General features: G+C 45.0%; 1 protein-coding gene across 2 annotated transcripts; it reads left to right on the top strand.

Moving 5' to 3' along the window:
• The first annotated feature begins 1,788 nt into the window (after window positions 1-1,788).
• On the top strand, window positions 1,789-24,290 carry Cenpu (centromere protein U). 2 transcript variants are annotated; one of them, XM_052752242.1, is made up of 13 exons: window positions 1,789-1,919; window positions 3,524-3,572; window positions 5,443-5,554; window positions 8,558-8,660; window positions 10,926-10,986; window positions 11,578-11,802; window positions 14,396-14,465; window positions 15,679-15,787; window positions 17,870-17,948; window positions 18,744-18,791; window positions 19,312-19,373; window positions 22,063-22,219; window positions 24,159-24,290. In XM_052752242.1, the coding sequence occupies exons 1-13, from the start codon at window positions 1,879-1,881 to the stop codon at window positions 24,285-24,287; spliced, it is 1,245 nt and encodes a 414-aa protein (XP_052608202.1). In that variant the 5' UTR covers window positions 1,789-1,878; the 3' UTR covers window positions 24,288-24,290. The 2 variants fall into 2 exon arrangements, with proteins under 2 accessions (XP_052608202.1, XP_052608204.1); XM_052752244.1 differs by having other exon boundaries at window positions 22,166-22,219.
• The last annotated feature ends 1 nt before the right edge of the window (window position 24,291 follows it).

A 24,291-nucleotide genomic window follows, 5' to 3' on the forward strand; every position in this document is an offset into this window, starting at 1 on the left:
AGGATTTCTGGGTAGTTGTGAACACACATTTCACTGAAGAGGAAACAGGAATGAACTGTAAGCAATGGGGAGATGATTTGCTTGAGGAAAAGGCAAATTATAAGCACAAGCATTTCATCTCAAAACCTTATCAGAAATGTGGAATCAAGGGGTGCGTAAACTGAACAGTCTACAGTTTACAAAACAATGTACTAAAACTGGCATGACGCAAAGCTGATCACGTCTATATCTCCCACAGTAGCATCTCTACTGACTCTGTCTCTAGGCACTCACAGACATGTGCCCTGGGATACATGGGAATGTGTAGCGATGCACTGTTGGGAACAGCAAAGGGCAAGAAAGTATCCATAGAGCAAGAGTATAAAAATGATACAGGTATTTACTTAATGAATTCCAAGGGCAGTGTGAGTGAGCTACAGCCACACACTTCAAAATTATGGCTTTGGTAAGGGTACTTGCAGACAACCTATAAATGTTATTTATAACTATGCAATAATTATGCATAGGGGCATATCAAGGCTGAAAAACATTAAAATGCTTTAAAAATAAAAAAGATAGTTATGGTTGGGAAGAAGAGGGCACCATAGAAGAGTCTGAAAACTATAACATTTTATGTCCTAATTCAGTAATATGGGTGTTTGTGTTTTATCTTTACATTATTATATTCTTTTGTACGCATATTTTTATTGTGATAAAATATATAAAAAAGTTGGACATTCCATTTTTTTTCATTCTAATCTTTTTTTTTTTTTTTTTGGTTTTTCGAGACAGGGTTTCTCTGTGTAGCTTTGCGCCTTTCCTGGATCTCACTCTGTAGACCAGGCTGGCCTCGAACTCACAGAGATCCGCCTGGCTCTGCCTCCCGAGTGCTGGGATTAAAGGCGTGCGCCACCACCGCCCGGCCATTCTAATCATTTTTAAGTGTATGGCTTAGAATTAAATACGTCCTCCTTTTTGTACAACCATCTCTAGCATTTCTTATTGCCAACTGTGCTTTTAAGTTAATCAGTAAATCATTGTTGGGGTTGGAGCGATGACTCAGCCATTTAGAGCCTCTTGCTGAAGACCGCGGGTTCGATTCTCAGCACTCGCATAGTGGCTCACAAACAAGTTAACTCCAGTTTCAGGGTATCTGATGCCCTCTTCTGACTTCCACAGGGACCATTCACGTACATCACACACACACGTAAAACATTCATACACATAAATCTTTAAAAAACTCATTGCTATGTCCAATGTTTTGACTCCGTTTTCTTCTGAGTTTCGCCGTTTTAGCTCTTACGTCTTTGATCTATTGAAGTTCATTTTTCATTCTTCTGCACCACAAGAAATTAAAAAAAACAAACAAAAAAGAGAATCGTAAGTATGCATGCAAAAGGGACCCTCCCGGGTTACAACGGAAGAGCCTGGAACGGAGGATAAATAACATGTTAAGTCCAACAGTTAGCTGCTGCAGGGAGCTAAAAGCAGCGCCTGCATCTCTCCATGCAAAGCGCTTGACAGCTGTCCACAAACTAGCAAATAAACCTCCCGGAAGCCCAGGCGTTTGGATCCGCCGGCGGCTGGCTCGGATCCACCCACACCCACACCAGCTCCGGGTCATGTCAGCCTCGCGAGTTCTGAATTTCCGGAACACTGGAGCGGCATCCGGGCGGGAGGGACAGACAGCCGGGGAGCAGCTAAGCGGTACGCTTCGGGACTCCGCTCCGCTGCCGCGTGGCATCCAGGCCTGGGTTTTTATCATGCTCTTGCTCTGGAAGCCCTCTGGGCCCGCCCCGGAAGAGGCGGAGCAGGGAGAGGGCTAGGCTCTGATTGGCTGCTCTGAACAGGGCAAGTTTGGCGCGAGTTTTGGCAGCCGGAGGCGTCCGGAGCGGTAGGATGGCATCACCGGGAAGCTTAAGATACCCGGGGTCCCCGGGGTAAGTGCTGCCGCCCCGCACGGCGTCCTGGACGGGCTCAGCTTGTCCCAGAGACTCGCCGACCGGTTCCCACAGTTCCGGGTCCTAGAGTCGTGGGGAGGGGAATTTAGTCCCAGCAGTCAAGCTGGGTGGGAGAGGACCCTAGACACCAGCTTTGCGTGACAAGCAGTTAACCCATCCTTCCGGGTTGGTGGTCATTGCTTTTTTTTTAATGTCCAAGACCCAGCTGTTTTCGTAATGGACAACACGGACCCTGAAGACAAACCAGATCTGTAGCGAGGGTCCAAGCGCCCGCTTGTTTAGTGTTTGGGATGGCCTAAATGCCCAAAGGACATGCAGGGTGCGTCAGGCATCTTTTTATTATAAAGAGAAATACGTCTGAAAAGAAGTCGCCAAATTGTGCTCTGAAAGGTTAGTGCTAGGATCTCCTGGCGAAGGATCTTCTGGGAGTGTCTGGCGCGCATCCAACGCCTGGTAGAGTAAATAGGTCTCCGCTGGGTAGGATGTCTTCCATGGGAAGATTGCCTATGGAAGATGGTGTTTGTAGGTACAACAGGACACAGATCGTGGGAAGTCCACACTCGGCTAGCAGTGAGGAGAAAGATTACAAGTCAGCTGACTAGAGAAATGTTCAAAGCTTGATCTGCTAAGCCACTGGTTTTTGTTTCAACACCTTGAGGCTTGAGACTAGTGAAATCTGTTCATCTTTCACCCCTAAAACACTGGCGCATACAGCAGAGATTGTATAAATGGTTATCGTAGAGTTTTCCATCGTTTGGAAGCTGCTCCCGGACTCCAGCGCAAAGCCAGAGGGAAATTGCTTTGTGTTTTTTGGAGCATAGACAAGAGAAAGGTGGGAAGAAGTCAGGCTAAGCAGCTTGCACCACCTGGTTTTCATACCCACGTCTGTCACGTGGGACAGTTCAGAAGTCACTTAAGTGTTCTGAACCCCGGAGTTACAGTCTGTAGTTATCACAAAGCAGATGTTCTACAGGTCTGAGATCAACTAAAGCTGGGGATTGGTCGGAAGTGGGAAATCTCGGCCTCAGCTTAGAGTTTCTGGGGTAGCGGATGCTGGGGATGCAGTGACTTCGGGCAACTTGTTTTTAACAAGGCACTGAGGCAAAGCAGCAGTGTTTAGCACCCCATTTCAGTCCTGGAGATGAAACCTAGGGTCCATGTGTGCTGGACAAGGGTACCATTGGCCTGCATTCCAAGCCCACGCCTTTTAGGTGGCTCATGTCAGCAGGTGTTAGAGTGTGTGTGGGGGGGGGGGGTACTCGTACACAGAGTAGTCTTGTGAAAATTCTATACCTGGCGCAGGCTTTTAAAAGCATTTTCCTGCAACTCATAGGAAGACATACCTGTTATTGTAACCTAACACACACAATTGAGCTGGTTTACAGGTGGTGTATCTTGTGTGCTCCCCTCCCCCATTCTGCTTCCTTTGTTGCCATAGCTTCTGCTCTGCTGGGTGAGCAACCAAAGAAGAGAATTTGGCAAAGGACTGCCTGGGAAGGATCACAGCTTATAGCACTTTCCCCAATTACTTAAAACATTTTCTAATTCCCCCTTCTTTAACTTTGTTGTCTGTGTTTTAATAGTGCAAAACATTCAAAGAACACTCTGGGAAGAGCACATTCCAGGAAACACGTAAGTAATCTTGGTTAATGCGATTTTTTTTTTAAACCTTTGATAACAAAACTTGTCATTTTGTGGGATCACATTTTTTGTAGCCTTCTTTTGACAATTTTTTTTTTTAATGATTGCTTTATCAGCTGGGCAGTGGTGGCTCACGCCTTTAATGCCAGGAGGGAGAGAGAGGCAGGTGGATCTCTGAGTTTTAGGCCAGCCTGGTCTACAAAGCGAGTTCCAGGACAGCCAGGACCATACTTCGTCAACATTTTAGAACTATCGTTCTTTTTTCTGAGCCTAGATTGGCATTAATTTTATTCAGATAGTTGACATCATGTAAAAGTTGTATAATGTTCTGTATTGTCATTTTTCACTTATAGTAATTTCTCCCTGCTACAGTTTTTTAACAGCTGCACGTGGGTTTATGGTATTCCTCTCGGTCCATATTATAGTTTTATTTTTCTACAGGAAGTGTATATTAAAGGCAAGTGCATTTGTTTAACACTCTTGATTGCCAATTCCGAAATATCCGTTGCCATTTCAAATTAGTGTGATGAAGGTGCTTGCTTTTCAAGTTTAGGGCTAGCTCTTCAGAGCACTTTTGGCCACCTTCTCTGTCCCTGGCTTTCTCCATCTGAGGCAGGCTTTGTCCTGACTCTAGCCCTGCTGCCCTGACCCTAGCCTTGGATGATGCTCCTTCACTGTGGTGAATCTCTAGCATACGTCTGGGGGTGCTCAGCTTTCCTGCCCACCACTGCCCAGAGTAGCTTTGTCCATTGTGCCCTGGGGATGGGTGGGGTGGGGGAGTCGTTCTTTACTCACTTTAGCCTTTTTCCAGCCTTTCTTGCTGGAAATCAGTGTCTAGAATGGATTTTCTCAGCCTTCAGGTTCTCCCTGTGGGAGTTAATTGCCTTGCATGGGATGGAATCTTTTTTGGCTTGAAAGCAAATCTTGGCATTTCTCCATATAACACTCTGAATGAGGCTTTCCCTGAGGCTCGGAGTTTTGTCTGCCAGTGTTATTGCATATTCTTTATATCTTCCAGATTTTTCTTATCTGTAATAATAATATCCTCTTTTGTAAGCTACCATAGGAGATTATCTCATTTTGGTCTTTCATCGGGATTTAGGGTTTAATCTGTGTATTGAACTAGATTGAACTGTAAGCCCCGGTCTCTGCCCTGTAGAAGGCAGCTTTAGCCTGTGTGCGTTCAAAACTGCTTATGAGCTTTTGGGTATGTGTCCTTTTTGTGGGACAGGATCATAGCGTCCCCTACATCAAGGATTTAGGTAAATGATACCCTGTGGGCCAAATGTAGCCTGCCATTTGTTTTTGTACAGCCTTGTGAACTAAGAATGGTTTTTGTTTGTTGTATTTTTTTTTTTTTTTTTTTTTGGTTTTTTCGAGACAGGGTTTCTCTGTGTAGCTTTGCGCCTTTCCTGGAACTCACTCTGTAGACCAGGCTGGCCTCGAACTCACAGAGATCCACCTGGCTCTGCCTCCCGAGTGCTGGGATTAAAGGCGTGCGCCACCACCGCCTGGCTTGTTTGTTGTATTTTAAAATGATTTAAACAAGCTGGACATGATGGTTTACACCTGCTTCTAATTCTAGTACTTAGGAGGACTCCTGTGAGTTGAGTTCAAGACCAGCCTGGAATACAGTGATACCGTGTCTCAAAAAATAAAGATGGCCTAGAATGAAAATGTCTCTTCACCTGTAAAAATGATAGGAAATTTCGGTCCCTGCCTTGGATCATCAGAGTAGTCTGGAGGTTCAGAAAGCGTCAGCTGCTTCCATGGACCGTGGGACTAGCTAGAGGGTCCTAAGGAGAGGAATGTGGTAATGTTCACAGTCGCCATTTCCGTGACTGGTTTTATTCACTCTTAGAAAGCTGATCAAAAGCACAAGCCTAAGGACGTGTTTGACTTTCCTAATAATTCTGATGTCTCAAGCATGCTGGAAGAAATGGAGGAAGAAGAGGAACCGTATGAAACCTTTGGTTAGTATTCTACATTCCTATTCAGGACTTAGTTAACAAGAGATGAGCGGTCATCTCCATTATCTAATTCCAGAGCATTTTTGTTGGCCTAGAAGAAACCTCCCGACACCCGTCAGCTCCTTTTTCCCTTCCTTTGGTCTCTGGACACCATGAATTTACTTCCAATCTCTATGGATTTGTCTCTCCTGATGTTTCATATAAATAGTCATATAATATATATCCTGTTCTGGTGAGCTCCTTTGGATTAGCATCACATTTTCAAGGTTGTAGCCTGTGCTTATTTCATCCTTAATTTTTATGGCTCAATTATGCTCAGTTGGCTTTGGGTTCTCCTTTTCTTGATCATAATGCTGCTATGAACATTCATGGTCAAGGTTTGTGTGTCTGTGTGTGTGTGTGAATTTTTGAGTCTATAGCAACTCTGGTATTAACATTCTGACATTTTTATTCTAGCCAGTCTAGTGAGTATAAAATAATGTCTCATTGTGGTATCATATGCATAGAGGGTTGATCTACGACACACAATGTACTATTTTAAGCGGTTTTAAACGTGCAGGTCTGTGGCCTATAGGTCATCCACATTGCTGAATAACCATCTGTCACCATTCATCTTCAGAACTCTCAATTTCCTTAACCCAGACTCTCTGCAGCCACTAAACAGCTCCCTGTTCTCACACCCCAGCCCCCGGCAACTACTCTGTGAATTAGGCAACTCTAGGAACCTCATGGAAGAGGAAGATCCGATGCTTGCTCTCTTAGTCAGGGTGACTACTGCTGTGATAGAACACTGTGGCCAGAGTAACTTGGGGAGGAAAGGGTTTGTTTGGCTTCCACTTCTCATCACTGTTCATCATCGAAGGAAGTCAGGACAGGAGCTTAAACAGGGCCGGAACCTGGAGGCAGGAGCTGATGCAGAGGCCATGGAAAGGTGCCTCTTACTGACTTGCTCCTCAGGGCTTGCTCAGCCTGCTTTCTTATAGAACCCAGGACCACCAGCCCAGGAATGGCACCACCCACAATGGGCTGGACCATCCCCCATCAATCACCAATTAAGAAAATGCCCTACAGGCTTGCCTGCATTTTCTTAATTGAGGCTCCTTTCTCTCAGATAACTTCAGCCTGTGTCAAGTTGTCGTAAAACTAGCCAGCACACTTGTCCTCTTGTAACTGGCTAGTTTCATTCAGCTATTGCCTTTTGGTTCATTACTCTCGTCATGTGTCCAAACTAACTGCCTCTGGTCCGGTTGTTTTCTGTCTGGTGCTGGGGATTGGCCCAGGATCCTGCAATGGTACAGGACTGTCTTTGTGAACCCGACTCCAGCTGAATGTGGTAGCACACTGTAGTCATAGCCCTTGGGAGGTGGAGGCAGTAAAATCAGAAGTCGAAAGTCAAGCTTGAGTACACAGCCTGGGCTGCATGACTCAAACGTGCTGTCGAAAACACAGCAGTGAGAGAAAGCGGACTTCATCAGCCACTCCTCTGCCATGGAGCTTTGGTGTGCAGACGTCTGAGCCCCGCTTCACTTTTGTGCAGGCACCCACAGGTAGGGCCTCTGGGGTGGGGGTGTCGGTCATAGTTGTAGGGTTGTGTTTGTGAGGACTCCTCGATGCTGTTTGCCACAGTTTCTGTCTTACATCGGTGTGTGTGGTTCAGTTCCTGGCTGACCCAGACTTGCGAGTTTGGGCTTTCTCTGCTTTCTTTCATTCTTTCTCTTCTCTCTTCCTGGTTATAGTTATCTACGGGATGTGAGTGTATCGAATGGTTGTATGTGCGTCTCCATAATGCTGTCAAGTGTCTTCTCGGTGTGCTCCTGATCTGTTGTACATCTTCAGTGAAGTTGGCTGTCTGTGGAAGTTTAGCTTGGATTTATCTGTCTTTGTGCATCCGCTGATGACCCCCCCTCCCCGCCCCAGCTGCAGAATAAATAAATCCCATTGCTTAATGGAGGGCGTCATGGAATATATTATCAGTCTTAAAATCATGCACTTGACATGTTCAGTATTTAAGCTACTATTTATTTGGGGAAGAAAGTTTTTAAGTTTGTACATCATGCTAGCATTTGAACACTAAAAAAAAAAAAAAAAGTGGTTGCTTGGCTCTTCCCAGCTCCCCTTGCAGCAATTAAGTCTGTTGGGACTGGTCACCTCTTTTGTCCCTTCAGGTTTTCCATCCCTGCCATATCCCCCGCCCCCCAGGTAGGAGCAGCCTTAGCGTCTCCTTTCCACTAAGGCCCCGTTGTCTCCTGCATCTTCATTCAGGCTCACTTTGTGCTCTAGTGTAAGGTTCTTGCAGTCCAGGTGAGCTCAAGAGGCAGGGAAGTGAGAGAGGACAGGCGCCCTCCCCAGCGCCCTCAGATGCTGGCTCGGCACTCTGTGAGTGATGACGTCAGAGGGCCGCCCTGTAAACTCGAGCAGTTAATAACTGGTGCAGTGGCCTCCCGGCTGTACATATGATGATGCAGAGCGCTATGGAAAGACCACGTCAGTCTTCCCATTCATGTTTATCTTATGTTATGAAAACATTTCTATCAATATACATGAGAACATAGATACATAATTTGAAAATATGTCTTTAAAAAGTTTTTTAGCTTTATTTTCTTTTGTGTGTATGAGTGTTTTGCTTGCATGTATGTCTGTACCGTGTGCATGCTTGGTGGCCGTGGAGGCCAGAAGAGGGTATTGGAAGTCCTGGAACTGGAGCTAGAGAAGGTTAAAAGCTGCCTTGTGGATTCTGGGAATCAAGGCCAGGTCCTTGGCAAGAGCAACAAGTGCTCTCGACCCCTGAGCCACTTCTCCAGCCCCTGAAAACGTGTTTTTTATTGGCAATAAGGTTTATGTTTTCTGTTGCTGGAGTACGAGATAAACATTGTCTGCGAAGTGCCTTGTATAACAGACTTTGACTTTGTCAGCCATTTAAACAAAGATGGCCTTGTATCCACTGTCAGGGAATATAACTTAATTCCCCAGAGAGCCCACGTTAAATTTGCTGTTTTGTTTTGTTAGACCCTCCTCTGCACAGTACTGCTATCTATGCTGAAGAGGAACTATCCAAACACTGCGGGTCCTCTGCCTCTCCGGCCACTCACGGAAGAGAGGAAGGCAGAAGGTACGGATCCATCTCGAGCAATTGGGGCTTTTGGTTGGTTGGTTTTGTTTCAGGAGGGTTAGATTTACTTCTATTATTTTTAATTATGTGTGTGGGTATATGCAAGTGAGCTCAGGTGCCCAAGGAGTCCAGAGGCGTTGGATCCCCAGGTGCCAGAGTGTCTTCGTTACGGTTTCTATTGCTGTGAAGACACCATGACCACCACAACTTTTATAAAGGAAAACATTTAATTGGGGTGGCTCACTTACAGTTCAGAGGCTCAGTCCATTATCATGATGGGACATGACAGTGTTCAGGCAGACATAGTGTTGGAGGGGTAGCTGAGAGTTTTACATCTTGAAATTCTGGCTATAGGAAGTGAACTGACTCACTGGGCATGGCTTGAGCATATATGAGATCTCAAAGCCCGCCTCCATAGTTGATACACTTCCTCCAACAAGACCACACCTACTCAAACAAGGCCACACCTCCTAATAGTGCCACTCCTAATGAGCTTATGGGGGCCTGTTACATTCAAACTACCACACAGAGTTACAGATGGTTGTGTAAGTCACCTGACATCAGGTCGTCAGGAAGAGCAAGTGCTCATAACTGCCAAGCCATCTCTAGCCCTTAAGCGGTTGTTTCTTATAGATATTAAAAAACAAACAAACAAACTAAAGTCATTTTAGAATCTTTTGAACCAGTCTGTTATGATTTTCCTCAAAAAAACTGCTGCATAAAAACATAATTTTCAGCCTTTAATCCCAGCACTCGGGAGGCCGAGGCAGAGGCAGGAAGATCTCTGTGAGTTCGAGGCCAGCCTGGTCTATAAAGCAAGTTCCAGGACAGCCAGGGCTACACAGTGAAACCCTGTTTCAAAAAACAAAAACAAAAAAACAAAAAACAAAGCAAATGCCCATAAAACCTGACTTTCTGTAATTGTTATTGCTTACCGTAACTATGACTGGCACCCTGGTGCCCTAGCATGCCGTCTCTTTGGTTGGGTGGCAGATTGAAGATCTAGACGGAAGAGGTGTCTGGTGCTGAGCGCTGCAGTGTCTGCTCCTGGGCTCAAGGGCTCTGCATCCTTTGGTGATGTCCTAAGTTTATTCATTTGGATTCTGACTCTTTCTTGGGTTTATTCCAAGGTTATTTGTCAATATTTTTGTCTGTTTGGCAGTTACTATAAATAGGATCTTCCATTTTATCTGTTGTAGTTAATAATATGTGTGAAAGCTATCAGTTTCTTACAACACACACACACACACACACACACACACACACGTGCACACACACGAAGGCCAGAGGATGACCCTGGCTGTCTTCCTCTGTCACTTCCTACCTTACTTTTGTGAGACATAGTTTGTCACTGAACCTGGACCTCATGAATTCAGCCAGTGGCAGGGCAGGAGCCCCCAGGACTCCCTGTCTCCACCCCAGTCAGCACTGGGGTTCCAGCCAGCCTTTTATGTGAGTGAGAGGGAGAGGGGCATTGGAGAGACCAGTTTGTGAGCTGCTTTCATGGTGAGGGTGGGGTGGTGATTTCAGAGATGATGGGAAGTGGATGGGTCTGAGGCATAGTCGAGAAGCACACCGGTAGGTCTTGATGCTGGAAGAGAGTGGCCAACCAGGCAGCTCTGGGATTGCTTCACGGTCTCTAGATAGATGGGGTTAATGGTCCTGCTACCAAAGGAAGGACTTAGGAAATAAGGCAGGGTTTACATAGAAGTACAAAAGAAAGTCAGGGAGGCATGGGGAGAGCTTAGCATGTCCCAGGACCCCAAGAGGCCTCAGTGACAGTTGGCACCTTCTCCCTAAGTTGTTCAACTGTTTTGTTCTTGGATCTCTCCCTCCCTCTCCTCCCGCCCCCCAGCATCCTGGCTAGCTGGTCTGTCATGGAGAGGCCTTGCATCTGAGACCACCTCTGCTGGAGCCGATGCTTCTAGGTTTAGGTGTTGCTGCGAAATCTTCCACTCCCCCCATCTGCCTGCATCTGCCTACCCAAGGCTCCAGATTAGCACAGGGCCTTCTGTGTCCTACACACAGCAGGCGGTGACCCAGCCATGGGACCAGTGACTTGGGGGACCTGATCACATTGGCCCATGATTACTCAGTTGCTTAGGGAAAAGTGACGCGAGCAGATGTAAGAAATGGCCAGAAAATCTAGAAAGGTGACAGAGCTGCCGTGGCAGGTAGAAACCTCCTCACAGCCCACTTGTTTTCACGCTGAAGCAGCGTATAGAACACGTTCTGACAGGATAATGACGGCTTGTTGTTTGGCAGTATGGACCCTTCTGCAAACGAAGCAAATGGAAACAAGTCTGTAAAGATGAGTTCGAAAAAGGTATGTGGGGTGTTTCTTCTTCTGTCTTTATTCGCAAGGAACTTCATACTTTACTTGGAGTAGATGCAAATAGAGAAAAACGTCCTGTAGCAGTATTTTCCTATACAGAAATGTCTGAGAAATTTCTTTTATAATAAAGGAAGTTTAAAAAATAGATTGATTTGTTTTGTGTATGTATGTATGTGGGCATGTACGTGATACAGTGTGTTTAGAGGTCAGAGGACAGACAACTCGTGGGAGTCCATTCTTCACCTCGACCGTATGGGTCTTAGGGATTGAACTCAGACTTGGTGGCCAGTGCCGTTCGTTCCCTGCCGCACTATCAGACTAGCCCAGGAAAAAGATTTTTATATCCGCAGTGTTATGAAAGAGTTCTCAGCTTTCTACTTACCCGCCAGTTTCTGCAACATTCTGATAGTGTGTTCAGGTTGTGGCTTACAAAGGCAGAGGGAAATTGTTGGCATTCTGATCGTGCTGTCTTCTATATGTCATGTGCAGTTTTGATGTTTATAGATGGGGATTCCGTGGCCCCCGACATTAAGAATCCTAAGATTTGCGTTTTCTAAACTGGCCGTGCTGTTTCCTTCGTAGCCGAGTAGAAAGCTGGATCCCATCAGCGACGAGTGTGAGAGCTCTGAAGATGACGTCAGGAGGAGAGTGGGGTCCCTGGAGAGAGCAGAACAGCACCAGGCTGCTCCTGCAGTGTCTTCGGCACCCCCTGTGAAGCCAGCCGAGCGATCCACTCCTAAGAGGACAAGACCCCACAGCACTCAGCCCTCTGCTGCAGAGGGGACTCGAGCAACACAAAGACAGCGGGTGAGCAGTGTTTGCCATCCGGCCCTCAGAGAGAAAAGTTCATTAGAAAGATTGAGGAGGAGGAGGGCTGGAGAGCTGGCTCAGCGCTCTTCTTGAGGACCTGGGTTCGATTCCCAATACCTGTATCAGGAGGCTTACAGCTGCTTGTAACCCTAGCTCCAGGGGGCTCTGCCACCTCTGACCTCTGTGGGCACTTGCATGATGTGCACATACACCCCTCCCCCCATACACATAATTAAAAACTAATAAAAATAAATCTTAAAAAAAAAAAAAGATTAATGGGGACTGGAGAGGTGGCTCAGAAGTTAAGAGCACTAGCTGCTCTTCCAGAGGTCCTGAGTTCAATTCCCAGCAAACACATGATGGTTCACAACCATCTGTAATGAGATCTGGTGCCCTCTTCTGGCCTGCAGGCGTACATGCAGACGGAACACTGTATACATAATAAATAAATCTTAAGAAAGAAAGAAAGAAAGAGAGAGAGAGAAAGAAAGAGAACAAAAAAAGATTAAGGAAGAAATAAAAATTTTAAAATAAGTATAGAGCTTTTATTACAGAAAGCAATGTTTCCTTTAGAAAACCTAGATGATCTAGAAATATAGATAAATTTATCTACAGAACAACACCTGTGTCCTGGTGTGTGCTCCACAGTCTTTCCACGACATCATTTTAACCAGTGTTTGCACTCTGTTCATGGGTACCCATAGTATCGATTGATGGAAATTGCAATTTTGGTGCTTTGATGAGTTTCTTTATATTCTTGAGATTGTAATATGGTGACATCATCTCCCTTCCCTTTCCTCCCTCCAAGCCCTCCTATACACCCCCATTGCTCTTTTTCAAATACACGGCCTCTTTTCTCACTAATTGCTAGTGTGTGTGTGTGTGTGTGTGTGTGTGTGTGTGTGTGTGTGTGTGTGTTTTCCTCAGTGTGTAAGTATAACCTGCTCAGTCATGGATTTCTTTGTAGCAAAGTCTTCATATATACTCTTGATTCATTTCTTTATGAAGAAATGATATGGGTCATAATTTGTTTTTGAGGTCATTGAAATATAGTATCTTTTGGCTCATATTCTTATATATTTTATTAACTTATTTGGTTGAATATTTTAGATAAATAATTCTGCTTATATTGGTAGCCAGAGATACACCCTCATGAATTATATGTGTAACCACGAATGTCGTCATAGGTATTCTTATAAGAGAGATGTAGATTAGACACAGAGGGTGATGTGAGGGTGGGTGAAACGTCCATGGCACCAGTCACAGCCCCCGGAAGCTGGAATGGACAAAGAATGCTTTTACACCCCCCCCACACACACACCCCTTGCTGGGGACAGGGATGGGTGGGGGTGGGCTGGGGGGTAGGGGCTGCCTATAATCTTGACTGGGTCACTTCTGTTCCCCAGGAGGTTCTCTGCTAAGACTGTTGTTCCCTTCCTAGACACAATGGCCACCGCTTCAGCCCTGGTTTCCTGAACCACTGTCTGGGTCATCTTTGGGTCAACTTCTCTTGGGTCTGTTTTTGTCTTGACTCAGGGTCACATTTTCTGGTGTGTCCATTTTAGACTAGAACTTGAAATGTAGTCCCTGTTGTTTGGAGATACTGAGTTCTGTGTCCTGTCTTGTGAGTGGCTATTCTGAACTCAGCCTGACATTGGCCTGCTGTTTTGAAATTACAGGCTTGATTTTATCCTTTGCTAGGGGTGAGTGTGTAGAAGAAAGCCTAAGATGTTTTCCCAGTATCTAATTTAGTGGCACTCAGTTTCTCTATTTGTTTATGATTGTTTCACAACTAATTACCACAAAGTTGGTTACTTACACATGCATATTTATCATGGCATAGTTTCTGAAGGCTGGGAGTCCAGCTTCAATTTAGCTGGCTTCTTTGCTCGGGGTGGTATAAGGCTGAAGCCGAGGGCTGTCCAGGACCAACCTCTCAGGTGAGGCTTGGATTTCTCCTTAAGAGTTTTCAAGTTGTTGATAGAGTTGAGTTCATTGAGTTCATTTCTCTCTTTTTGGAGGTTGAGGTTGCTCTCAGTTCCTGCAGGTGCTATATGTGGCCCTTGAAGTATGGTGCCCACATCTGCAGAGCCAGCCCAAGACTACAGGTTACGACAGCGGTGTCTTACCCACACAGAGAGTCCAGGGAACAGATCCTGTCCTGTTCACAGGTGCTGCCCAAACTTGAGAGGGCGGGAATTCTGGCTGCCAGTCATCTTGGAATTCTTACCTTTGTGCTCTTCCTGGTGAATCCCTTGAGGAGTTGGTTTTAGGCTTTGTTAGGAAGGGGTTCTCGAGTGGGCCTCACGCCAGCTCGGGAGTTTCCCAGCATGCTTCCGTTGCTGTCCTCTGCTAGACACGTTCCCGTCAGCATTCGCACAGATGGAGACCTCAGCACCTCAGAGTGTTGTGTGTTGCCTCGTGTCCTGGAACCCCTGGCCTAAGGTTGTCCTTCATCTTTCCTAAGAACGAAATAAGAACTGGAGCTAAGAGCAGCTGATGATTTGCTAATGTCGTCTTAGTCTTTACATTTTAGAGAAAAGAATTTTTCCTGAATAGCTATACCGTTTCTTCTTTTGTTTTTTGGTAGAAAACTCAGAAGGAAGTGAGGCCGTCTCCCAGCAGAAGGAAGACACCAGGGAACAGAGCCACAGACTCGGGTACAGTGGCGCTTTATCCTTGTCACTTGTGGAGTGTCTCCAAAAGTTCCTGTTTTTAAGTGTCCTGGTTGTTGAAAGAGCAAACTGTATTGGGGGTGGGGGGGCAGATGTGTTGAGATAGTTCCTGGCTGTCCTGGAACTCACTGTGTAGATCAGGCTGGCCTGAACTCACAGATATCCATCTGCCTCTGTCCCCCAGAGTACTGGAGCTAAAGGCGTACACCACCATCTTGGCTAAAACTGCCACTTGATTAAGAAATTATGACTTTGGAGTAACATTTTTCCTTTTTTATCATTTTATCATGAATTTTAACAATGCACACTAATACATGCATATAATAGAGTTTGATAAAATCCAACCCCATTCTCTCCCCTCTCCTCCTTACTTGTCCCAAGTTCAGTTCCCAGCACCCACATCAGGCAGTGTACAACAGTTCCAGGGCATGTGTGCCCTCTCCTGGCCTCCATGGGTACCTGCATGCACTCACACAGACACTTACACGTAATAAAAATGAAGTCCTGTGTAGACGGAATTACACGCGGTAGTCTGTTTGAGAATCCTACTGTTGTGAGTCCTGTCCTTGCTCACTACAGGGCTATGATAAATAAAGCCTGGTGACCCCACCCACCCCTTTTGTTTTCTCTTCCCTCTTTCTTTCATCTTTTTAACCCGTGCAGTGCTAGGGATTGAGCTCCTGGCCTTGCCCGTCCTAGGAAAGTACATGGAGCTCGGGCTCCCGCCTCTTTATGAACTGCCTCCTGCCCGTGAACTTTCGTATGCACAATTTTGTCAACATGCTTTTATTTCTCTTGGAGGAATAGGGAGTGAAATTGTTGAGTCATAAGATAGACATATCCCAATTTCCCAAGTCACTGTAAACTCCTGCTATACGCTGCACAGTTTAAAATGGTACTAAAAATAGAAATGGCCGTGTCATGTGGACAAGCGGAATAGAGTTCAATGTAGCTGAAAGGAGACCCCACTCAGGAGCACGTTAGTGTGGAGAGCCTGTCTCCAAAGGCAAGCTCTAGACGCAGGAAGAGTGACGGCAGGCGGGTTTGTTAGACTGGCCTGGAACAGGGAGAAATGAGTGTGGTTTTAGCTGTTTCTACACCCTGGTAGGGCTACGGTTGTTCAGGGCTCGGAGTCCTGGACCTAGAGCCAGGTTCCAGAGAATGAGTCTATTAAACTGACATGTGCTTACTCTTCTAGATGCTTCTGAAAGTATGCATATTTGGTGTCTAGAAGGAAAGAGACGTGGTGACATCATGGAGTTGGATGTTATTTTGTCTGTCTTTGAGAAAACCTTCCTGGAGTATAAGTAAGTCCTTTGATGTTGTAATGCTTGGACCTGGTCAGTTGTGCTCCGAGTACCACTGGGTTCATCCTAGTTTTTAGTATTATTACGTTTAAGATGTCTTTACATTTTCATTATAATCCTTTTACATACATTTAGTATGCTAGTTTCAAGTTATTGAATCGTCTATTCTAGACATTTCTCATAGACTTGAATTTAATCTAGAAATAAGTGTCTCCCCCAGTGCTGTTAGTTTTTCTCAGTCAGATAGTGTATGCCAAGTATGGCCACACTCCAGTCCCTGCCAGCTCCATGAAGGCAGGGATGGGGGAAGAGCCCACGGCTACCCAGCCTCCATCACTCATGGCAGAGAGCAGCCGCTGCCTCGTAAGGGCTTCACTCTTGCACCCCTCTGGAGCAGGCTTTCCTTTGGACCACCAACCAGCTCCCAAACCATGACACGGAGACTTCTTATTAGTTATGGATGCTCAGCCTTGTCTTATGCTTGACCCACTAGCTCTTATAACTTAATTTAACCTGTTTCTCTTCATCTACATTTTACCTCGGGGCTTTTTACCTTTCTTTCATTCTGTATGTCCTACTCTGTGTCTGTCTGTCAGGCTCCAGGCATCTCTTTTTTTTCATTCCTTCTCTCTCCATTTTCCCTGCTAGCCTAGATTCCTCCTCCTACTTATTCTCTCTGCCCAGCAGCCCCACCAGTCCCTCTCCTGCCCAGCTATTGGACATTCAGGGAGCCCACATGGAGTCAACTGACTGACCAAGGGGCAAAGACAGTACAGTGGAGGCAGTCAGAGAGAGACAAACGGTGCTGCAGGCGGGCTGTGTGCTGCACACCTTCGTCCCGGGCTCTGCAGGCAGGAGCCAGCCTGGTCTACATGTTCTAGGCCGGCCAAGGCTACATAGTGAACAAATATAAAGAAAAATAAAGTCTCAAAAATAAAGAAAACACAGGTACTACACCAGTGGGACATCCATAAACAACCAATACTGCCCCTTAACAAGCTGAACCAGATTGGATCACAACCCTAAATGTAAATCTGCAGAACTAGAGGAGAACATAAGGGAAGCTGCAAGTGACCTTGCATTTGATAATGACCTGTCTACAGCGAGAGCACAACCCATCTAGGTTCATAAGCTGGACTTCAAGACTTAATCATTTCTGCTCTATGCAAGATACTTCCAAGCCTGAAAAGATAGTCCACAGCATGGAAGAACATCTTTGCAAGAGACTTACTTGTTCCCGACCGACCCATGCTTGAGCAGGCAATCCTAAGTAGGTGGATCACAAAAAAAGACAGTAAAGTAGAAGAACTTGAAAAGAAGGGATATGATAGGGAAGGGAAGGGAGTAAGAGTGGATCACGAGGGGGCTTTGATCAAATAACATACGTGTGCATGAAATTATAAGAGAATAAAGTTTTAGATGTATATGGTAAAGGACTGTTACTCAGAATTTACAAAGAACTCTTGGAAACTCGGTGATAAAACCGTGGATTGGGGGTGTGGCTCAGTGGTCAAGTGCTTTTCTAGGTGCTCAAGGCCCTAGTGTGTCAGTGGACAGCTCAATCCAGTCCTGGGCTGGAGACCTAAAAGCTGTTCCTGTGTCCTACCCCGAGGTTCCCAGAGCCTGTCCACCGGTTTCTTCTCCTATTCTCTCCCTGCTCCTCTCCCTCCCTCTCCTCTGTCTCTCCCTCCCCCATCTCTCTCTTTTTTTAAAAAATATTTATTTATTCATTATGTACACAGTATTCTGCCTGCATGTGCCCTTGCAGGCCAGAAGAGGGCACCAGATCTCATTACCTCATTCCGGATGGTTGTGAGTCACCATGTGGTCACTGGGAATTGAACTCAGAACCTCCAGAAGAGCAGTCAGTGCTCTTAACCACTGAGCCATCTCTCCAGCCCCCTTCCCCTCTCTTATTCCCAGTTTGATTAAGTATGAGAAAAAGCTATAGGTTTTACCGTGCTGTCTTAGGTATTTCAACAATATGTGCCAAACTATATGTACTTATGTATCAAGTAAATGAAATGCATCCTTCAGAATCCTTTATGATACCTATTTTGGTTTTCTTATAACAATTTACAGACCAAGAGTAGAATCTGAAAGGTGTAATGAAGCCATCAACAATTTTTATTTTAAAATTAAAGGAGAACTCATCAGAATGGTAAGTTCACTGACATAATTATATTGCTTAAAATTATTTATGTTTTTTGTTTGTTTGTTTGTTTGAGACAGGGTTTCTCTGTGTAGTTTTGGTGCCTGTTCTGGATTTCACTCTGTAGACCAGACTGGCCTCGAACTCACAGAGATTTGCCTGGCTCTGCCTCCACAGTGCCTGGATTAAAGGTGTGCGCCACCACCCGGCTTATTTATGTTTTTCAAGACAGGGTTTCTCTGTATAATCATGGCTGTCCTGGAACTCACTCTGTAGCCCAGGCTGACCTCGAACTCACAGAGATCCGCCTGCCTCCGCCTCTTGGGATTAAAGACGTGTGCCACTGTGTCTGGCTGCTCCAAATTGTTTAAACTAGAGTTTGGAAAGTGTCCTGTGGTTGTAGAAAAGCTTGCATTTGCCGGCTCTGTGGAGTAAACCCATGAGAACTGCCCTTATTTCTTTTTGTGGGTGTGTGGATGTAGAATTGCACATATGCATGTATGTGGAAACCAGAGGCCCACGCCAAGTAACTTCCTCAGTCGGTCTACAACTTATTTTGTGAGACAGGGTCTCACTGAACCTGAAGATCATTGATTTTCACAGCGGGCCTGTGAGCTCCAAGGAGCTGCCCTCCTCACCAGCACCTGGTAAAGCCAAATGTGCTGGTGCTGGGAATCTGAACTCGGGTCCTTGCGCCTTCACAACAGGCAGTTTGTCTGGTGTCTCCCAGCAGCTTCTTACATGGAACTTGAAACACTGAATTTTGGAAAACTAGACATACTTGTCTTTTTGTTGTCTTTGTAGCTTAAAGAAGTCCAGGTGCTGAGAGCCCTGAAAAGGAAGAACGCCAAGGTGAATCGGGGTCTCTTAGTGGGTCTCAGGGTAGGAAATGACACCTGCTGTAGCTTATAACCTGCACACCAAGGTGAATCGGGGTCTCTTAGTGAGTCTCGGGGTAGGAAATGACACCTGCTGTAGCTTATAACCTGCACACCAAGGTGAATCGGGGCCTCTTAGTGAGTCTCGGGGTAGGAAATGACACCTGCTGTAGCTTATAACCTGCACACCAAGGTGAATCAGAGTCTCTTAGTGGGTCTCTGGGAGGAAACAGGAGGAAATAACACCTGCTTTCCTTTATAACCTGTACAGTTTGTGTAAGCTCTTTGTGGTTTGGGTCAGGTTTTAATTTGATTTTGCAATGTTAACGGAGACTAAGGAATGGGGATCTCTGTTAGTCTGCGGTCATTATCATTTCGCACCTGAGACAATCAGCTTATAAAGAGAGAAGGTTATTTGGGCTCGGTTTGGGAAGTTCTGGTCCATGACTGCTGGGATCCACTGTGTTAACCTGAGTAATTATTGCATTGCTCAGATGATCTCCGACATGGAAAAGAGGCGGCAGCGTTTGATTGAGGTCCAGGATGAACTGCTTCGGTAAGATACTGTCCACTCCTGCTAGGACTCACCTACAGGGCAGGAGAGCTTGTCACTTACGGGAGTGCTGTTTGCAGCCGTGACCCAGTTTCCTTTGCACGTGGACAGTCAGTGGCGGCAGCTTCTGATGCCCAGTTGCGGAGCCTTAGCAAAGGACAGTCTGCACGCTCAGTCTCCCAGCATGTCTGGTCTGGCCTCAGGCAGCCTGATTGCAGATTTAATGAGTAGACTCCAGGACTAGACTGTCTGGGACTTGAATCAGGCTCTACCACTGACTGCAGACCTGGGTGAGTTCCTGACTTTCCCAGCGCCTCATTTATGGGTATAATTGTAGTATATGGGTACAACTGTTCCTCAGAGGGTGTTGTGTGAGCCGCTGAGTAAGCCTAGGAAGGGTTCTCGGCAGCAACTCATGCAGATGGTTCTGCTTATGTTGTTTGCTTGCTTGTTTTGTTTTTCAACAGATGGTCTTGCTGTGTAACCCAGGCTGGTCACTGGCTCTTTAGTTACTGTTGAAACATACACTCTACAATGAAACTCATGCCAGTCCATGTCCTGAGGTCTAGGCTTGGGGGCAGTCCACATGCATTAGTGTTCACACACACACGAGTCTGGCAGTCTGTCTCTATATTTTGGCCTTCTGAGGTATGGAGTGCCGTGTGAGACAGAAGCTAAAGTGATGTAGGACTGGAGTGCTCTCCACTCTTAAGATGCTTTAAAAGAGCTTGGACAGGCTGAGGATGTGGTTCAGTGGTAGAGCAGCTGCCTGGCATGAGCAAGGCCGTGGGTTCAATTCCCAGGACCACATGGGTGTGGTAGCAGGAAGCTTGAGCAGAAAGGAGGTATGCCAGCAAACACTTGAAATACTGTGTAAGTAAGCACTAGGTTTTAAAGTGACTGCACAGGATTTTGAGAGAGACCAATGAATTGTCTATTCCATTGTTTACAAGTTTAGTCTATGGGAGGAACTAGAAAGTGTGTTCATTGGCTCTGGCCAAAACATGGAAAATTGGGGTAATATAGTAATCATGACGGTAACAGTTCACAGCTTCCTTTACAACATGGGCAGTTCTTAGCCAATATGATTCCATGACGTAGGCCATTGAATGGCTCTATAACAAGGTTCTGTTTGGTTAACCTTGGCATCCATGTGAGACTGTTGAGATGTGTTGAGACTGGCCTCTTTAGTTCCTTGTCTAGATGCCACTGTAGTAGGACAGACATTTTGAAAAAGCATAGTAAAGAAAAGCATGTTATAGTTTTTCATATGAGAAGCCTAAGGCACAGGGAGTCACTTCACCTCAGCCGGTCCCACCCTCAGGAAAGACAGGGAATGCAATCCCACACCTCTGACCACCACCACCAGTCCAGTCTGGAGTGTGCTGAAGAAATGTTGCAGTTGTTCAGTGTGCAGAGCTCTTTTTTTTTTTTTAATTGAAAATAATTGTTGCTGAAGTTTTCCTGTGTCCACTGAGCTCCTGCAGCTGCTCAGACCCAGGTAAACACACAGCGACTTGTATTACTTATAAACTGTATGGCCGTGGCAGGCTTCTTGTTATCTAGTTCTTATATCTTAAATTAACCCATTTCTGTAAATCTATACCTTGCCACGTGGCTCGTAGCTTACCAGTATCTTTACATCTTACTTCTCATGGCAGCCGTGGCTGGCAGCATCTCCTCACTCAGCCTTCCACCTCCCAGCATTCTCCTCTCTGCTTATCCTGCCTATACTATACTTCCTGCCTGGCTACTGGCCAATCAGCGTTTTATCAGTCAATCAGAGCAACACATTCACAGCATACAGACATCCCCAGCAAATAATTTTTTTAAATTTATTGTTATTTTATTTATTATTTCTGATCATGGTTCCCCTCCCTCATCTCCCAGATCCTCCCCACTTCTCCACCCATCCAATGCCATGCCTTCTTTCTCTTTAGGAAAACAAATAGGCAAATAAAAACAGAGAGAGAAACCAAAGAAAAAAGCACGAGAAACACACATACAGATGCACTATTCTTACATTTGAGAATAGTTGGTTTTTATATTTTTATTTGCAAGATGAGACTGGCAGCCTTTCTTCCTCCCCCACCATAAATCACAAGTTACCCCTTTTCTTTATAGGTGAAGAAACTCAGCCCCAGGGAGGCAGCAGTTGGCCCAAGGTCATGCACACATCTTTCTATCCAGGCCTTATGCCTGCTTTTCTGTTGATTTTATTTGGCCTTGGAAGCTGGAGATTTTAATAAGGGAACTTTCTGCATGGCCTCCTGGTTAAACTGTCATGCTGGCTACTCCTGCCTGTTGGCCAAATTTACATTAATCCAGTAGTTTCCAGGACTTGGACGACTTGAATTCAGCATCTGTGAGGCATGTTCACTGTGGCCATCACTGCTAATTGTGTATCACAGTTGAGATGAACGGAAATGTAGAATCTTCTACATTCATAATCTGAGAGGCAAGCGCAGGTCATCGAGCCCACCCCCATTTCTTCCTTCTTCTCCCAGGATGGTCATGTCCTATATACTGCTGGACTTTATGTCATTTATGTGGGAGAAAATGGTATTTTTGGTTTGGGTTTGTTCTTTATAGTATGGGCATTTTACTATTTTCAGTCCATGAACAGTACATATATTTCTATTAATTTGTGCTTTACCCAATTTAAGATTTAAAAAAAAAAATTGTTGTCTAGATTAGAACCACAACTGAAACAACTACAAAAACAATATGACAACCTTAAGGAGAGAAAGTCATCACTGAAGAATTCCATGCATTTCTTATCTAATTTAAAACAGCTATATCAAGACTATTCGAATGTCCAAGAGAAAGAACCAAAGAAAAAGGAGAAGGTGAGTCCCACTCACCTTTACTGTACGGCAGGAGATGGTGTGGACATTCGCTTGTAGAGTGCCAGGAGCTTTGAAGAAAGGTAACCAGCAGCATTATTGTAAGTCAGTGAGATCACAGCATCACCTTTAGCTACTTAATGAAGAGAAGTATCCGTGTTACTCCCACGTTCCCCCTTCAGAGAACTGCACTCGGAGGGCGGTAAGGGCGGTGTGTACTGTGCACAACTCTCACTTGAACAACTACACTCTGCTTTATTCGTTTCCATCAATACTCGGCTCTCTCAGATGGGCTGTAATGACCAGCTACCTTTATTTGTCCAGCCCATGGTCATGCTTTCGTAGCTGTCCCACAGAAATGGCAGGATTGGCTTGAGAGGTTGAGAAACAGGAAGACAGTTGGGAAAATGTAGCTTTCTATTGCTTTAATACACTTTGAAGTTGCTTCTGGGACTTTGCTATTGCTATGACACCTAATTAAGATAAATAGAAATGTTTGCTAAAAAATTGTAAGTTTGTTTACCTAATAGAACTAGAAAAATATGATTATACTAATAGAATTATGTATAGAATTACACTAATAGAATTGTGTATAGAATTGTATATAGACTTGTACCAATAGGATTGTGTACAGAATTACACTAAGAACTGTGTACAGAACTACACTAAGGATCGTGTGTAGAACTGTGTACAGAAAGCGATACATAATTACACACAATGTCTCTGCGTATCTAATGATCAGTTTTGTATTCTTCACCTCTGAATTCAATTTTAAGAATCTGGCATTGATCTAAGTTTTCCTGAGCTGAAGATTTGTTCATATATAAGCTACAAAAACAAGTTTTTAAAATGTACCTAAAGTTTACTTTAGGGATTTGGTTACTAAGTTTGTGAAAGTTATAGTAGCATTGACCCAGTCTGAACACGGTCCTCAGTTAAGCCAAGATCACTCTTTTCACGTGCAAGGCAAATGCTCCCCGATCTAACCCAGGGCTTGAACACCAAGCTGTGGTAACTGTGGAATACAGTGCTGCTCTCACAAATGAGGTGGTATGCCTTCAGTGTCTGTTGTACTGTTGGGCACTTACCCTTTTTTCCTGGGACATCTGGAGATGTCACACCGCTCCTTACAGAGTGGGTGCTTGAGGTGTCTTGAGCGTAGGCGATCCTACATCTGTTTGGTTGAATTCTCCAGTAACATGGTATGTGTGTGGCAGAAAACAAACCCCATTGTTCTGAGGGGTCACCACTGTCTGGCAGCTTTTCTGCTCAGTTTTCATCACTGAGAAAAATACCTTGGAAACACATTTATCAGCAAGCTGCCAAAAGTATGGTAAATTATTTAAGTGGAATTTAATTTCCCTCAGATAGTTTGCAACAGGAAGTTTGGCTTTGTTAATTACTCCCAGGTCATGAGTTGCATTTCGAGTTCTAATTTAGGCTGGCTTTGTGTTTTAACTTTGTGCTTACATTTGGAATGGGAACCTTTCAGGCTGAATTGATCCAATAAGTAACTGTCCTAAGTAGACTTTAATAGGCCATTCTTCTCATTCCATTAATTCTTGCAGCCAGAGGAAACCTGCTCTAGACATTTCTGTTTTAAAACAGTTGCGATCAAGTAGCCCCCACATACCACTAACACACTTGCCTAGTCCACGTTTGAGGCATGACTTGCCATTTTTAGTCATGCAGATGCCACAGTTCTTTGAGCCAGCTGGTCTTGCCTGGGGTACAGAGATCTGCTCCAGCTTTGTTGAGTGGTTCTATATGACATCATATTCTGAGGAGATGGGATGGACTAAAATATGGTTTCCTACTGATCTTAGCTAAACATAAGGAGTGAGAAAACTCAAAATTGGCCTTGGTTGTAGGGTTATAAACTAAAGAAATTATTAAAGTATCACTATTTGTGAGTCTAAATAGTTTTTTTTTTCATCAACAGTATGATTCATCTAGCCTTCCAGCTCTGTTGTTTAAAGCAAGAACGATTCTAGGAGCCGAAAAACACCTGAAAACCATCAACTATCAGCTGGGGAAGCTCCTTGAGCAGGACCGAGAAGACATTAGCTGAGTCA

The sequence above is a fragment of the Peromyscus californicus genome, unplaced genomic scaffold (assembly GCF_007827085.1).
Source record: "Peromyscus californicus insignis strain IS unplaced genomic scaffold, ASM782708v3 Scaffold_23__1_contigs__length_62951481, whole genome shotgun sequence".
Lineage (NCBI taxonomy): Eukaryota > Metazoa > Chordata > Mammalia > Rodentia > Cricetidae > Peromyscus > Peromyscus californicus.